General features: G+C 30.9%; 1 protein-coding gene across 1 annotated transcript in view; it reads left to right on the top strand.

Moving 5' to 3' along the window:
* Window positions 1-15,485, top strand: part of kn (EBF transcription factor knot) — a 137,651-nt gene extending 122,166 nt beyond the window's left edge. The window contains exons 8-14 of the mRNA XM_014419477.2: window positions 138-264; window positions 11,100-11,254; window positions 11,884-12,010; window positions 12,100-12,188; window positions 12,296-12,470; window positions 12,828-12,995; window positions 15,027-15,485. Of these exons, the coding sequence (XP_014274963.1) occupies window positions 138-264; window positions 11,100-11,254; window positions 11,884-12,010; window positions 12,100-12,188; window positions 12,296-12,470; window positions 12,828-12,995; window positions 15,027-15,130 (945 nt within the window). The 3' untranslated portion in view covers window positions 15,131-15,485. The remainder of the gene's footprint in view (window positions 1-137; window positions 265-11,099; window positions 11,255-11,883; window positions 12,011-12,099; window positions 12,189-12,295; window positions 12,471-12,827; window positions 12,996-15,026) is intronic.
* The last annotated feature ends 1,480 nt before the right edge of the window (window positions 15,486-16,965 follow it).

The raw sequence follows: 16,965 nt of genomic DNA, 5'->3' as shown, positions 1-16,965 counted from the left end.
CAAAATAAACATTGCGCCAATAAATGCAGCAAATGGGATTACACCGTAGGGTTGTAAGTTTCGTCGAACATATTTACAAGCAGTAGGTATATTGACTACATTTTAGATATCAATTAATATTCTGTCTTCTGTTGCAGGTTGTAATCTCGACGATGGTATCTGTTGAAGGTCCACTCCTTGCCATTTCGGACAACATGTTTGTCCACAATAACTCGAAGCATGGCAGGAGGGCGAAAAGGATAGATCCTTCGGAAGGTGAATCAGGTGATTTATCGCCTTATTAAATACTATAGTTATAATGTAGTTCATTCTTATAAAATTGATAGTATGTAAGTTAAGTGTCTAAGGAGAACATACTAGTAATGGAAGGAGGGATGGTAGTTCAGTGTCACCGACCTTTATATCTCAATCCGTTGTCAAAATATGATTTTTTAAAGTGTTTTTCTAAGAAAACCACTTTTTTCCTTATAAAAATCTAAATTTAATTTTTTTGTAACTGAACATTTCTCAAATTTCTTCTTTATTTTGGAAATTTTCATTAATATTCACACTATGCTGTACTGGGTTACTAATGCATAAGTTTTATTTGTTTGGAATATTACTTATGATTTGTCAAGCAAAATATACCACTTAATATGATAAATATCAAAATTATTTCAAATAATATATTTTTTAAAATCAACGCAAAATTATGAACTACCAAATTCACACGAGGTAAAGATTGCTTGATTTTTTTTTTGACAACGTAAAATATTATAAGCCAAAAATATAAAAATGATATTGTTTTGTAAATTTCTATTCACATGTAATTTCACCAATTTAGTTGAAGTACGCAATACTTTACTTAATTAGAGGTTGTCAATTAACTCTCAGCTTTTAATTGATTTTTCTTTTATATTATAAATAAAATAAGCTATGTAAATAATTATACAGATCATTTTATAAATACAATCAGGTGTATAAATACAGATAAATGTATAAATAATTTTCTAAACTCTTTTTTTTTTCTTAATAAGCTCTATATGTTTGGTTAGTTTAAAGGATATCTCTTTTAAGTTCATTAACAAATACAGAACAACTTCTCTCATATTACTCTTTATGTGAAATAAAAAAATTAAAAATGTATACGACACATAATAAAACAAACATTCACAGTGATATTAATAAAACAGTAAATAATAATGGTTTAATAATTAATAAATAAATAAATAAATAATAAATAAAAGAATTATTTCGAAGTCTATAGGCCTAAGTGAGTATACCATATTGTGATAAAATGTTTCAAAATATAAACAGTAATACTCATTTTACAATAATTGCTTGGACAAATTCTATAACCTGTAAAATACGTTAAAGATAATTTTATTTAATTGATTGTTTACTTAATTTGCTATAAGTTAACTCGTTTATCTACTTATGTTTATTTGAGAAATACGTATATTATTTTATCATTATTGTTATCTATTTTATATTTCTTTTTTATCATTATTCATATGTTTTTAATGAGTATATGGATTGAATACGAACATCCTTAATACGCATTGCCTTTGAGTGTGAAAGATTATATTATTTTAATAAAATTTTATGATATAATCCTGTAAAATTTATATAAACTGCCATAGTCTCCCACTATTCAGATCCTTTCTCACCAATGATTCAAAAATCTCTGATTTTTTACACTTAATTCTATAAAACAAATTACATTTTTAACATAATAATCATCACTTTCGTCGTTTTAGCCCTAATGAAAACAAGTCCGACAGTAAGTTATTCATTTTATTTCTAATCAGCATATATGAACAGGGTATCAATTGCATTAAATACATAATTAAATGACAAGAGATGACGTAAACCTACAAGACATGAGCGTAGCATACAATTGTAAATTATTAACAGCCGCTGAGATTATACCGAGGACGGTACGGGAATACAGTGTGCGCCGCATTAACAGCGCAGCGCACGTTTGCGGCTGATCAGCTGATTAACCTCAAGTCGCCTCCTTGCATATCGTATCGCTGGCAGAATACGTGCTGATAAGGAGCTGTGTCTCAGGGGACGCAGTCGGAAGGTTCTGTCGCTAATTGCCATAATTGCACGCAAATTATATTCTAGAACCATAGGTTAGGAGAGATTCTTTCATAAACTTACTCTTGATCTTTTGAAAGTCAAATTAAAAATTTGATATATTAATAAACTATCCCAGATGTTTGATATCCCTCCCAAATTCAAGGATCGAGTGCTAATTGACTTACTTCCAAAGCTTACGTAACCCTCTTGTTTTTATTATTTTTTTCCAACATGTCAAAACTGTCTAGACCCAGACGCATATCGTTGTAAGATTTATTAATATCCAACAGTAAAATAGGAGTAACTTGATGATAATTCGAATTTTCGAGTTTCAAAACTGTATTGGGTTTCGTTTTCTTCTGGTTTTACAAAAATGTAAAGCATAGCTCATATATAATAAGTAGCAAAGAAAAATAAATAGTATAAGGGTGTGTTCCGAAGCAATTTAATATTTATTGTACATATTAGTAATACTTCTGAAATTACTATTAAAATTTTTTTTTAATATTTATTTATTGCTATTTACAACTGCACATTATATCACATTTAGTAAATCTGATCTAAGTTAAATTGAAGTGTTACAGGCGTGTAGAGAAACTACCCGTTGGTAGCACTCTAATGACATTTTACATTAGCTGGTCTCGTGACCATCTTCTTTTCAGGCGCCTCGGAGGATTGTCAGGAATGGAAGAGGATGCAAGGTTAGAAACTAAGGGGTTTGAGAGTTTATAATGGAAGGAGTGATATCTGGTTCGGGCTAGATCGGTTACATAGGGAACATTAAGGTCTTTATGTATGATTTTATTTGTGACAAAGTAAGGAGCATTGAGGATTTTACGAAGGATTTGGGATTGTAAGGATTGAATACGAGAGGAATTCGAAGGTTTAATGGAGCCCCAAAGCTGTACTCCATATGTCCAGATTGGCATCATTACAGTCATGTAGATCAGTCTTTTGTAATGCGTTGGAAGTTTAGACCGTTTGTCTAGTAAGTGCTGTAATAATTGAAATCGACGTGCAGTTTTCTGTCTTTTCAGTCTGGTGTGAGGATTCCAGGTTAACCGTTTATCCAAATGTAGTCCAAGGTAGCGGATCTGTTCGACAGGGGTAAGAATAACATCATTAAATGAAACTGTAGGGCAGTCAGTAGGTGTACATCGAAGGGTAAAGGTGATTTTATGGGATTCGTTGGAATTTATCTTAATCCTACTATTAAAATTTAAAAAAATCATATCCCGAAATTTACTTGTAGTATATACTTTTGAATATTAATAAATCAATTTAAAGAAATAAAAAATATATATCCAAAAGAGGTTTTGTGGAATTTATTTAATTTATAATTTTATAACAATACTACAGAATTACCTCATTTTATAAATAACACAAAAAATCCGTACACCTGTTAAACTTCACATTAATTTTTCTAGAATCTATTATAATCTATCTATCTATTATAATTAAATTTAAATATACATCTAACATGTACTGAAGTTAAAAGTGTAGTCAGTGAGGTTTTGATGACGAATAACACTTTAAATTTTCTGTCAAAGAAAATTTTAAATATAAAATTAAAAAATTGGTCTTCAGAAAAAGGAAACCGGCCGAAGAGATAAGACAAACTTTCAGTGCAGTGGAAAATATAAAAGTGATAAAACCAGGAAGCAGACAAGTTCAATTGGCCGTGAGGAGCACTCTAAACAGATTAAACATTTACTGCTTAGATGGGACTTCGTACCTGGTACTGATATGATGAACAATTTTATTGTTTACATACTATTACCTTATTATATTTATAATACAATGCAAAGTGAACGATATTACGGGCTATATCACTGTCACGGATTATATAACCACAGACTTATTTCCATCTGTTTACAGAAGCCTTACTTCCCAAACGACTTAAGAGAACACCGTGTTTTTCTTCAGGAGCTAACTACCCCATGAAGACAGCGTCCCCTACTAACTCCCGCCATTCCTATTCTACGAGGAAGATTCTAAGTGGCCGCCGCTTTATAAAAAGACACCGAGGAAGACTTTTCGGGCGAGCCCCTGATTCCGCCCCAAGTAATTTAAACACCCTCCCAGCCCGGACGAAAAAATCTTCCAACCCGCCTCAATCCCCCGGGAGCCCCTATCGACCCTCCGTTACACCACATATACCTACACAGGGAAGTGAAATAGGGGATCTCACTCTCTCACAGTATTATTTACATTCCCAAAAGCCAGCTTTTTCTCTTCAGGTCCTTACGGCTATTTGTTGTATTTCTGTCAACAAACCCGTATATATAATATATAACTCACACGGGCACGTATTTATATAAATATATACACAAATAAGCACAGTATGAGTTATTGAGTATACAAGGTCATCAAACAATGCATTCTCGGCATACTGTGATTACGTTAATAATATGTTGCTTACGTATTGATAAATAATGTGTAATATAAACTAGGAAAATTCAAATATTTATATAATTTGAAGATCCAAACTTAACTGTTAAAAATCCTTATGCCTCTCAAATATCAGCCAATAAATAACCAGTCAACGTTTTGCCAATTCAGGTGTCGCCAAGACTGAAGATCATAATATTAATCCAGGCCAAAAGAACCACATCTCACATCAATGCTCTATAAAAGATTAACTAAATAGACCAACACATCACTTCAACACAGTTAGTCGAAATGTTTAGGAATATAAATATATAATTGTTAGTTTTGAGTTTCTTTTTCTTAGCGTTTGTAACTGAAGTATAAATACATTTTGCTGAGGAAAAATAAACCAATAAAAAAATATTTCAGTTCTGAGTTTAGCAGCAATGTAATGACTTATTTTAAAAATAACCAACATGTTAATAATAACACAATTACTGTCATTATTACAACAATTATTAAATAATAAAAATATTAAAAGAAATAAATACGAAAATATATTTAATGTCAGCTTGTAATGATGACCATATAAATGTAAAAATGAGATTATTAACATTTATAAAAAAAAACAGTACTTTAACAACTCAAAATGCGCCTTAATTCTACCTCTTGAACAATCGTTGTAAAAGGTGATGTGATAGGCATTCCGCTCGATAGCTGGTTTTATTTCTTAACTCACTGAAGGGATAGGTATCCACATTATAGAAGCGAGGTGAGCTAGAGTCGATATACGGATAATATCATAGAAAATAAATTTTTTATCTATTCGAGCCTGAACTTTGGAGTTTAGACTCCAGAGTCTTACCCACGCCCATTAGTATAAATGCTAGTGCATTTAATGACATGATTAAAACTGTAATATTAAGATATTATAACTAATGTTAATATATGGTCGTTAGCACAATAATGTTGCAAACGAGCAGTAAAAATACAATGTTCAGGATATTCAGAAAGATTTTTTTCAAAATACAAAAATAAAAGTACAATTAAAATACATTATTATTGTATTCAATATAAATCTAAGGAGGTTTGTGTGTTTCATCAACGTGTAGAAACGATTTTTGATCCCACTCAAAGTGTTTCTGCAGTTTCTACCCTGTAAGTAGTCTAAACGATTACTGTGGAAAGGATTTTGATTTCATCAATATACTTAAGATTTTTTAATCTTATTTTCTTAAAATAAAAATTATAAACAATCCATAGAATATGAGATAGAGCGAATAAATTTAACATGTGTGAAGGGCTAAATCAGAACTAAGACGAGAATTTCAGTCAGAGGGTTGGGTTGATAAGGAACAGTACAAAGGCTGAAGGCATCCTACGTACGACGAAACAAAACCTCCTTATCCGATCTCACCCCAGTTACAGCCAACAGCTTTGTATAATGATAATAGTGCATAGGTACAGCAAGGAGGAAATTCACGGACCTATAAAACTTGGTAACTAATAGCTTGGATTTCCTCCTTGTAAGAATATTTAAACATATTACTAGAGATAATCAATAATAAAATTAATTACGAATAAATCAACAGCATTGAATTTTTTATTAAATCACAATAAGGTAGAATTAACTTTAATCTTGATGAACTCTAACTTTTTAATATATTGATAATAAAAATAATAATAACAATAATAATATAATAAAATTAACGCTTCTTCAGAAAGTAACTGACATGGTCATCACTATAAAATCATTAAATGTCTTTTTTCAAAAATATTAAGAAATATTTTGAGGCAATGTTTATCGTAAGAGATATTAACCAAGTAACAAGCCCAATGACAGATACTGCTTTAACAGCTCACCTTCCTCCCACTTAATCGACTCTTCACACTAACCGTTGGTAATTAAAACCGCTACAACCCATGAACGGTTAGAAGTGCAGTACTTTGTGCAAGGAGGTGATTTGGTCAGAATCACGCTCGACCGCCAGATTTTTATCCGACCAAGGGTAACTACTTTACGAGGCTGAGTGGACCCCCGAGGGCCTCCGAACCCACAGCACTCACTCACGGCTACAGTGAAACAGAAAATAATTATCTACCACACCTGGATTCGAACCTGGGTCAGTGCCTTACCATTGAGCTACCCACTCCCTAACCGGCGGTATAAAGGTCCGTGAAACACTATTTCATAACAACAAAATAACTAACGTTGTCAGTTCTACAAAAACATAAAGATAGTTTGTATGCCTAAACTAAATCGTAAAAATACTGGAAGATTATTGATTGACCGTGTGTGAAGATGAAAGGAATATGGTCCGGGTGCGGTCAAGAAAAACTCAAATAGTAGAAATATACTAATTTAAGGAGGTGATTTGGTCAGAATCACGCTCGACCGCCAGATTTTTATCCGACCAAGGGTAACTACTTTACGAGGCTGAGTGGACCCCCGAGGGCCTCCGAACCCACAGCACTCACTCACGGCTACAGTGAAACAGAAAATAATTATCTACCACACCTGGATTCGAACCTGGGTCAGTGTGAAATTAGTATATTTCTACTATTTGAGTTTTTCTTGACCGCACCCGGACCATATTCCTTTCATCTTAAATCGTAAAAAGAAATTCCACAGATTTTTTCTGGGTCTACTGAAGTTTCTGATACCTTATTTATCAGGCATGTATCATTTCTCGAAACTTTGCAAAAGTGATCGTTTTTTGCTCCAATGATATTTTTTTTTTTTAAACTTTCATGATTTGAAATTCCAAAGTAATAATTCATTTTTTTTTTTTTAGTAATTTTTTAGTTATTATTATATCAACTAATAATTTTTAAAAATCATAATAATAATCAAGAACTTATAAAATTTACGTCTCTTAGGGTTCATTGAATCTAAAAAATAAAGCTAAATCGTTGCCTTCAATCTTCCAAAATAGAGAATCTGCTACGATCAAAATTAAGTTGTATTAGAATCAACGTGGCATCGATATTGCTTATTCTACTTTTGCAATTCACGTTGAAGTATATTTTTAAATTTAGGTGTGTTTTTCGACAATTTCAATGTATCAAATAACGCCTAAAAATATAGGATTTTGTTTTTTTTATCAACAGCTGAACACTCGTGTGTTAGTTTTATGTAAAACAGCGATATCAAGATCTTAAAATTTTATAGACAATTCTGATTGAAATCCGAGATTTTAAAGTTTTAGAATGATACTTAGATTAATGAACATTTTCATGATTGACTAATTCACTGTTATATTTAAAAATTTTAACACAGTAACGTAAAAAAAAAAATAATCATAACAGGTTGAGTAGTCATATATAGAACATTGACCAATATTTTATTATAAAATGCTAAATATATAAGAACCAACATAAGTATATCTCAATCCTTAATCTTGCAATGTAGATTAAACTATTTAATAAAGAAAAGTGAGTTAAAATACACTTACCAAGGTGTTTACTGTTCCAGTACATATATACATTGAAAAAAAAATTATATAGTATATATATTTATTTATAGGTATGTATATTTAAACAAACTTTTCTAGGTTTCTCTGGAAGTTCAATCTACTTTGCAAGGTTACGGATTATGATATATCATTTGTGCACTTGCGAACAGACATAAATGCCAACCTCAATTGCATTACTCGCCCAAAATGAAAAGCATGCATACACGATGGAATAATAAACGAATCTACCATGCCATAAAGCAATAAAAGCAACATGCTTGTGGTTTGGGGAATTCGACAGCTCCAACTGGGCCGACTAACTGACTGATGAAATGAACTTGAATATTTAACAGGCTCACCTTTGGGTCGGAATCCAGTTTTGGAAGTTCGGCTAACGGTTGAAAAATAAATTTTGGTAAACGCGATCTCGGACAACTTCAATAATTCAGGGCCCGGGGGGTGGAGGGTGGAGGTTGAAGAACTGCCATCAGTTATTAAAGGGATGGACTCCCTTAAACAAGAGGCCTTACTGCCCCCACGGATTTACTATTACCCACGATATGACAAACGTTTGTCTTGGTTGGAGCTAGTGAAAATAAATAACAAAAAAAAAAAAAAGTAGAATAATTCAAAAATGGACGAAACAATTTAAGTTTCTTTTAGATAGTTCCTTTAATTTATTCTGAAAAACAAATGCTTTAGTGGGAGAACAAAATTGTTTACAGAACGTTTTAGAACATGTAAAATACAACATATTTCTGTATTATGCTAACTACAACAATAACCACCCTCTCTTAAAATTTAACCCAGCATTAAAAGCACAAATATTTTTTTGGAAAACATGATTTGGTTAATAATTTTTTTTTTCCATTTCGCTGCTTTGCTTACGTAGTGCAAAATTTGACAGAAATATTTTTTTTTTTTTTTTTTTTGTATTAGACGTATTCCATAGATTGTATCGTAAACTATGGTTACTTTGTGATAGTTTTACTAGCTTTAGATCAACCTATAGGAAGACCCCAGATAATAAAGTTCTAGTCTAGGGTACTCTATTTGGAAGAAGTCAAATTCAAAATAAAATCATAATGTTTTTTTTCAAACGTTACATTATTGAAGAAAAGCAAGAAACCTTTCTGTGGCTGTTTGAAAAGACATGATAATTTACATAATTTTACAGGAGAGCAAATTTAAAATATCCCTGGATAAATGAAGAGGGTCAAGAATAAGAAAAATACTATATTGTATAACTATGCATATTGGAAGAAGATAATTGACCGGTCAATAAAGGTTTCAAAATAGTAACAAAAAACTATTTTAAAACCTTTATTGACTGCCACCCGGACTATCTTCCTCCAATTGTATAACTATGGTTCCACGTCATAAATAAATCTTTATTTAGGTAAAGACTTTTACACTGAAAAAAAATTATATATGTTGTATCGCTGCTTAGTTGAAATAGTGGCACATTTGACAAAAAAAATTGTTACTTTATTTTTTATTAGACATATTGCCAAGATAATATCATAGACTGAAGTTACATTCTCTGTTGGGGTCCTCCTACAGATTTCTGAAGCTAGTAGGCTGACTAAAAAGTAACGATAGACTAGGGTAATTATCTATGGAGGTGAAAATCAAAAGCATTTTTTTTTTTTTTTGTCAGATAAGCCACTATTAAAGCAAAGTAACTATATTATCATCTCGGTTTTAGTGACAAAACATTATCTAAGGGGACAAATGACTGCCTATTTTCATATTCAGCGTACAAGTGGTGTAATATCATTTCTTGACAGGCGAAAGAATTCATTACTATTTATTTCGGTAGTGAACAATCTGGTTTTGCTAGACTATCACAGATTTATGGAATAAAACCTCGAAAATTGTTCGACATAGAGCGAGTCAAACAAGTCATATTTTTTAAATTATCATCCTAAGCTTGGTTATATAACGATAAAGGTTTTAAGATTTCCTTTATGTTGAATTCATTCTTTAGCAACCACACATAGGCATGAGATTCAATGATGTAGAATTTGAACTTTGTGTAAATGAGTTTACTGGTAAATCGGTGCCAACTAAACTTATTATATGCTTGGAATGAAAACATTCCTTGAAAATATAAGGTTGGGCGAAATGGGCGGAATCCTAGCGCTAAGTGAAGTGGAGAAGTAATTTTTGGAATAAGGAAGTAATCCCGAGCGGTGCCTTCGCCCCCTCCTCCTCAGATCGAAGTAATTGCAATGTTCCAGTCGCGCCCTCCCTGATTTTCCGGTTCGCTACCACTCGACCGCCATCTTGTTTCCGGTCTAGGCTTTATTTTTAATTCCCTCTTGCTCCCTCCGCTGTCTGCGAAGCGGCCATTTTTCCTTTTCCTAGATTGAAGGGGTTTCTAAAATGGGAGAGAAGGAAGGGAAACGGTCGCCAAAATAATTGCTTGTTTTGTCTTCTGACATAGTATTGGACCAGCAGACATCTATAAACATTACTAAGTTATCATTCGGAGAAATTATAATTTTGTAATGTATCACAAGAAACAAATCACACAGGGAAAGTAGTGATTTTTTTTTTTAGATACAATATGCTTGGCTATTTATTTAAGTAAATCAGTTTCTATCAAAACTTTCTTGAAGCAACCGCACTTCTTAATTCGTTCTTGATCCATTCAATAATGTGTGTATTTACTAACGATGAAATTTAGTTGCAAGTGTGGGTTTAAAAAATTATAATGAAAAAGCTTGAATTGGTTTAATTTTATGCTGCTTAGAGCAATGAAAATGGAGAGGGGATTATCTGTTCAGAACGATAGATTTATAAATAAATTATTACAAATATTGATTTCATATTATTTATTCTAAATATTAAATATATTCAGTATTTATACACAACTATTGTAATAATATATATATATATGTATTTTTTTTACGTTATACGAACTATAAAAATAATTTTTTAAAATAAAATATAATTCGTAAACAATAGGGGATTATTTGATTTGATTAAAACTATTTACTATATTTATAATAACGACGGGTAATTCTTATTATTTTCACTTGTGAAATATTCACTTCACACTTAATGCCTAGAAAACTTAAAGTTGAAATTTGGAAAACTATTATCCTTTCTAATCTCCTCTAGGTCGCCTCAGATTATGATTAATTTATTTATTATTAATGCTTTAATAAACATAAAATTAAACCGATCCTATCAACGCAGGTCTATATCCACCTCTGCCTGTTGCGACGCCCTGCATCAAAGCCATCTCCCCAAGCGAAGGATGGACAAGCGGTGGTTCAACAGTTATCATCATTGGAGATAACTTCTTTGATGGTCTTCAAGTAGTCTTCGGCACGATGCTTGTTTGGAGTGAGGTAATTCTATATTTAAACTAATATGAGCAATTGATTTCCAAGATTTGATAACTTTCAAATAGCTTGAAATGTACAATATAAGGGGTATTCATGATCTTTAGTTTAAAATGTTAACTAAAGAAATATTTCCTTCTTTTACCAATTTAAAACGATATAACATGTAATATGGCTGAGAGTCTGTTACTAAGTCTGTTAAATGAAGAATGTCGTCACGAAACAGACCAGCTAAGCTTGTCACCGTTTTATTTGTTGTCGTGTTTAGGTTACTTACTTGTAGTTTGTTTTTTTTGTTTTTTTATATTGTCTTGTGTTTTGGACTTTTTAAAAAATATAATAAGTAGCCAAACTTTTACTTTTCACTTATTTTAGGCATGTTATAATAAATTACTGTGATCAAAACTTAGAAGTAAACAATAACAAGAAGTTTTGGAAGGAAAGGTTACTAAACAAGTTGCTCAGAAAATCCGCTAGGAGCTCTTATGTATTTATCATTTAACATGACTTTAAATAGGACTTCTCACAATGCTATACTTATAACATTTAACACGCTAAAACATTTTACATTTAACACAATATCATGAATACTCCTATAATATCAACCTCTGAGTATAATATAAAACATTTTACAGCTGATTACCTCCCATGCGATAAGGGTGCAAACACCACCAAGGCATATACCGGGGGTTGTAGAGGTAACCTTGTCTTACAAGAGCAAGCAGTTCTGTAAGGGTGCTCCTGGGCGCTTCGTTTATGTTTGTAAGTATAATGAATAGTTCAAATATTTCCTGAAAAACAGTCGCTTAGGTTTTGAGATGTAGAATACACTTTTTATATTTCTTTTTTAGCCTTGAACGAGCCGACGATCGACTACGGATTTCAGCGCTTGCAGAAGCTGATACCAAGGCATCCGGGTGACCCAGAAAAACTCCCAAAGGTAATTTTGATAAATTTACATATCTTGGGATAATAAAAGATCCGCACTGAATCATCGATTCAAATATTTACATTAAACAAAAATGAAAACTTTGAATCATGTTTTAGGAAATAATATTGAAAAGAGCAGCAGACTTGGCAGAAGCACTTTATACAATGCAGCCCAGGAACCAACAACTTGCAGCTCCAAGGTCACCGACCAACAACAGCACTGCCACCTTCAACTCCTACACTGGCCAGCTGGCGGTGACGGTCCATGAGAACAACGGTCAGTGGACGGAAGGTACAGCAAAAAAAAACTCTTTATTTATCCATAAATTGTTCTCAATTATACTTATTATTATAATTAATTATAATAGAAAATTATAAATGTTTTCTTTCTATTTTATTATACCATGTAAAAATATGTAATTTATGTATGTCCAATCACGGATTGATAAATATGCTGTGTAATGTAGCAACCCGATATATTTGGGCAGCATGAATGAATAAAGTATTTCTCTCTATATATATATTTTTCATAATTTTACAATTAGCTCATACAGAATACAGATCTTAAATAAACTCGAAATAAGATAAATTGGAAAAGACTAGATATTCTTCGAAATGCAACTCCTAAATTAAATAATTTGTTTTGCAGAAGAGTACACGAGGGGAGGTGCTGGAAGTGTTTCGCCTCGGGGATACGGCTCCAGCACGAGCACGCCACACTCCAGCAACGGCGGGTACAACAACTCCACGCCGACCTACCCGACGTCCTCCCAGGCCACGTCAACCACCCCCGTCATCTTCAACTCCTCCGCACCTAGTGAGTCCCTATCTTTATTCTAGGGATCCCAGAGAGAACAAGGGTATTGATTTTATCCAATGCTAAGCTCTAGTGCTATTAGCATATTTCCAGATTTAAAAAATAACAATCGTCTCAAATGAAAAAAGACAAAAATCTTTATTTTTTCAATATACTTCACTGAGTTTCAAAAACTTCATGAAATTATCCATATCTCATCAAAGAAAATTTATGAAAAAAATTGAAATAATTATATATTTTTGATTTGTTATATGGATAAGTACCATAGATATAAATTTGTGCATATTTATTTTGTTTTTCTAGTAGAATATTTTTTTTTTCTATTGCTGATATGACTTCCAAGAAAACACACACACACCAGCTATTAATTCTTAAATCAAAAATAAATGTATCCACAATTAAGTGATTTAAGGAGACAATGAAACATCAAATCAGTGTGGTACATTGGGACATATTTACAAATACCATGCATTATTAATGAATAAATAAATGAAACTATTTAATGTCTATCACAGATTATGTAAATATTATCCTTACATCAGAAAAAGTGTAGCAGCCAACCTTTTAGAGGAAATTTATCAAAATTTACCTTTTTTAAAAAAGAATTTTTTATAATACTTGGTATTATTTTCAATACTAACAAAATATTTAACAGTTATGTTATGATAAACTTCACGGTAAATCAGGAAGTAATTACTTAAAAATATAAATCAAAGTTTAAAAGAAAGTTAATAATAGTAAGTATATCTTATATCTCCGAGAACACAGTGGGTCATGCATTTAACATGCAGAAAATAAACAATAAGATTGGGAATGGGTAGATATTTAGAGAAGTTATGCTGTACTAACAAGACCTTGAATTCTAATTTATCAGCTTACCTCATCAACGAATACTGTTTTTCAGAAATACTCGTTTTTATTAACTACTAAGCCCTAATGTGATTTATTTATATTCCAACTAAGAAATATCTATCTTCAGTGACTATAGAAATGAAGTAAACATGAATAACTTCTACTGCATAAACAAATATACCAAATTGATATATTTTATTGGCAAAGTAAAACAAAGGCAAAAGAGAGTGTCAGGCTAAAAGTAATTGCACTTATATTTGACTGAAATTAGTAATTATAATTACTTTGTTCAGCTTTAATTGTAATTTCAGGGCACTATCACAGTCGCAGTGATTTATCAAGTAGTTGGAATTACTAATCAAAATTCCAATTTCAATTTTACAGTTTCAAATTGCAGTAATTGAAAAATAATTATAATTGTAACTGCAATTGCGGGTTGCTTAACACTGGTAAAATACAAGATCCCAAATATTTCTAGATTGTGGAAGTCTATTGGGACACCCACATATGTAAGTGGCAGAGGCAGCAATGGTTCAAAGATTATGTTGTAGAAACTTCAACTGTTTTTATTAGACTTAATCTCGCTAACATAATTACTTAAATTAGGACCTTTCAAAATCAGCTGTTGGAAAAAAATCAGCAATAACCATTGAAAAACTTGTAAAAAAAACTGTGACAGACTCAATCTCAATCTAATGATAGCTCCATCAGATGTGTATAGTATTAAAATTATTTACAACCTAACTTTAGTTATGATATGAGCTGATAGAAGTCATTTGGCAAGAGACCACATGGGAAGCCAAAAACCAGATGGATAGACAGAACTGACAAAGATGTGAAAGAGCTGCATGCAGTAAACTGGAAAGCAGTAGCCCAAGACAGGCAGGCGTGGATAAGGCTGGGTTGGGCAGCCAAAGATCTACAAGGTTTATAGAACCAACCGAAAAAAAAAAAAAATGTCATCTGGTAGTTTTATGACTGATAAAATAACAGTGAAGTCATCAATGTATTTTAAGTTTATTAAACTGTCACTTTATTCCATAAAATCAATAATTTAAGAGACTAAAGATAATAAAAAACTACTAAAGAAGTAAAAAAAAAAAATACATTAGAATATTGAATTTACTTTAAAAACTCAATAAATTACAATGATTTTAATATTATTTCGTATTGTTATAGGAGTTGGAAGTCTTGTTTCTTCACCTTTCACCGGAATGAATCCATTCGCTCTTCCAACATGTAATTCTCAGAGTTACAGTCCCCTTGTATCAACACCAAAATGAAGTCAACTATTGTATATTTTCTATCTTCTAATATTGTACATTGTTTCATGTAAAAAGAAAGTCTAGTCCTATTTTTTAATCATGATCCCATTTAAAAGAGTACAAAATATTTATACGCAAATTGATCTTTTCACAAAAAATAATATTAGTAAATATAAACATATTTATGTACAATGGCTAGTCAACAACGAACATTTAATTGAATGAGATCTATATTAGGGGCGAAATATCAATAATAAAACTAAAATATCATGTTGTATAATTTTTGGAAAAATGAAGATGATTCTTAAAGATATATAAGCCCGAAATCATTAAGCACAAGATTGATCAATACAATTACACCAGTCTTTATTTATTTTGTCTTTTATTCTTCACTTGATTAATACCTTTAAGTTCTAAAGATAAAAATAAAAACTAAACTAAGGTTCAAAATAGGTGTTTTTAATAAAAAAAACATAAAAGTAGTTTTCTCAACGCTTCTATAAGTTTTTGATGCTGAATCAGAATTTTGTCTTTGTTACCTTGACTTTATGACTGGCTTCACAAAGAAAACAAATTGAAACATTTCCATTTTTTTATTTATAACTTAAAAACTAAGCATTTTTTTTTTTAAGATAAAATTATCTGCAAAATGCATATATCACATTTTCACCTGGAGAATTTTTATTATTATTATTATATATACTACATTCTTTTTTTTTTTTAGATAAAATAATGAACCAATTGATCAGTTTTTAGTTTTGAATATTCCTTATTAATGATAGTAAATAAATCACAATAGTCACTAGGAAACTTAAAATACATAAATAAAACTATAAAGCTTTTAATAATATATTTAATAGCTGAATAAAATTAACCATTGTATTATACCAAAATTTTTTTAAAGGGTCTAAGGAGTAATTGATTGTATAAAGAATAACCTTATACAAGCATCGGAAACCTAGTCAAAAATTTAAGCACAATGAAATATAAACCTAGTTTATGATTGACAGAATTTAAAAATTAAAAACATTAATTATGAAGCAGAAAAAAAAGAAAACCGGTTATAAAAAGTATATTACCTGTGTTTTTATAACCTGTTGCAAATTGAGTAACATATATTTTATTTATCAACATCAATTAAATTATTTCCAATAAAGAAGATAAAAAGTATTTTAAAAAAGTAACTCATACATATACCATCAATCTATATAACAACCACTAACTAAAATTGTCAATTATTATAGAATTATATATCAATTATGTTTAATTTCTACATGAATGAAAAAGATCATAGTGATATTTTGTAACCTAATAAAAAACAATCATTTTAACTCTAAATACAAAATGTACAAACTAATACTTTATGGCGGAGTTAATTGGCCCAAAAATAACTTTGAATTCCCTCTTCTGATACTTTTTATTACGGGATACTAGGAACATTTATATACACATATATACATTATATATTTCGGATTTGTACAATTATTGTATGTGAGATCCTGAATTTTCTCCTGACGTACTACTCTTGTAGCCATTCACACATTTTACATCTTCAATCCCTCTCATCCTCTACTGTCTACATATATATATAATTAGCTGACAAGAGCTCTATCAAAAGTAACTCATACCAAATTAAGAAAGTAAATAAATATGTAATAGTTTGTAAATGATCTGACAAATTGCCAATAAATAATGGAATTTAGCAAATAATGTTTAAGTTATTTGAAAAGAACATGTACTATGAATATTTTTTGTTCGGTATTTTTGTTCATATTCAGTTAATCATTCGGTTCTTTCATATAAACAGCAACTATACAATGTTAAAATTTTAAACATAAAATTTATCTAAATAT

Source organism: Halyomorpha halys, unplaced genomic scaffold, assembly GCF_000696795.3.
Source record: "Halyomorpha halys isolate HHAL.00 unplaced genomic scaffold, Hhal_1.1 Scaffold239.1, whole genome shotgun sequence".
NCBI lineage: Eukaryota > Metazoa > Arthropoda > Insecta > Hemiptera > Pentatomidae > Halyomorpha > Halyomorpha halys.
Note: the sequence above shows the minus strand (reverse complement) of the source record. Positions and strands in the feature narration are given on the sequence as shown.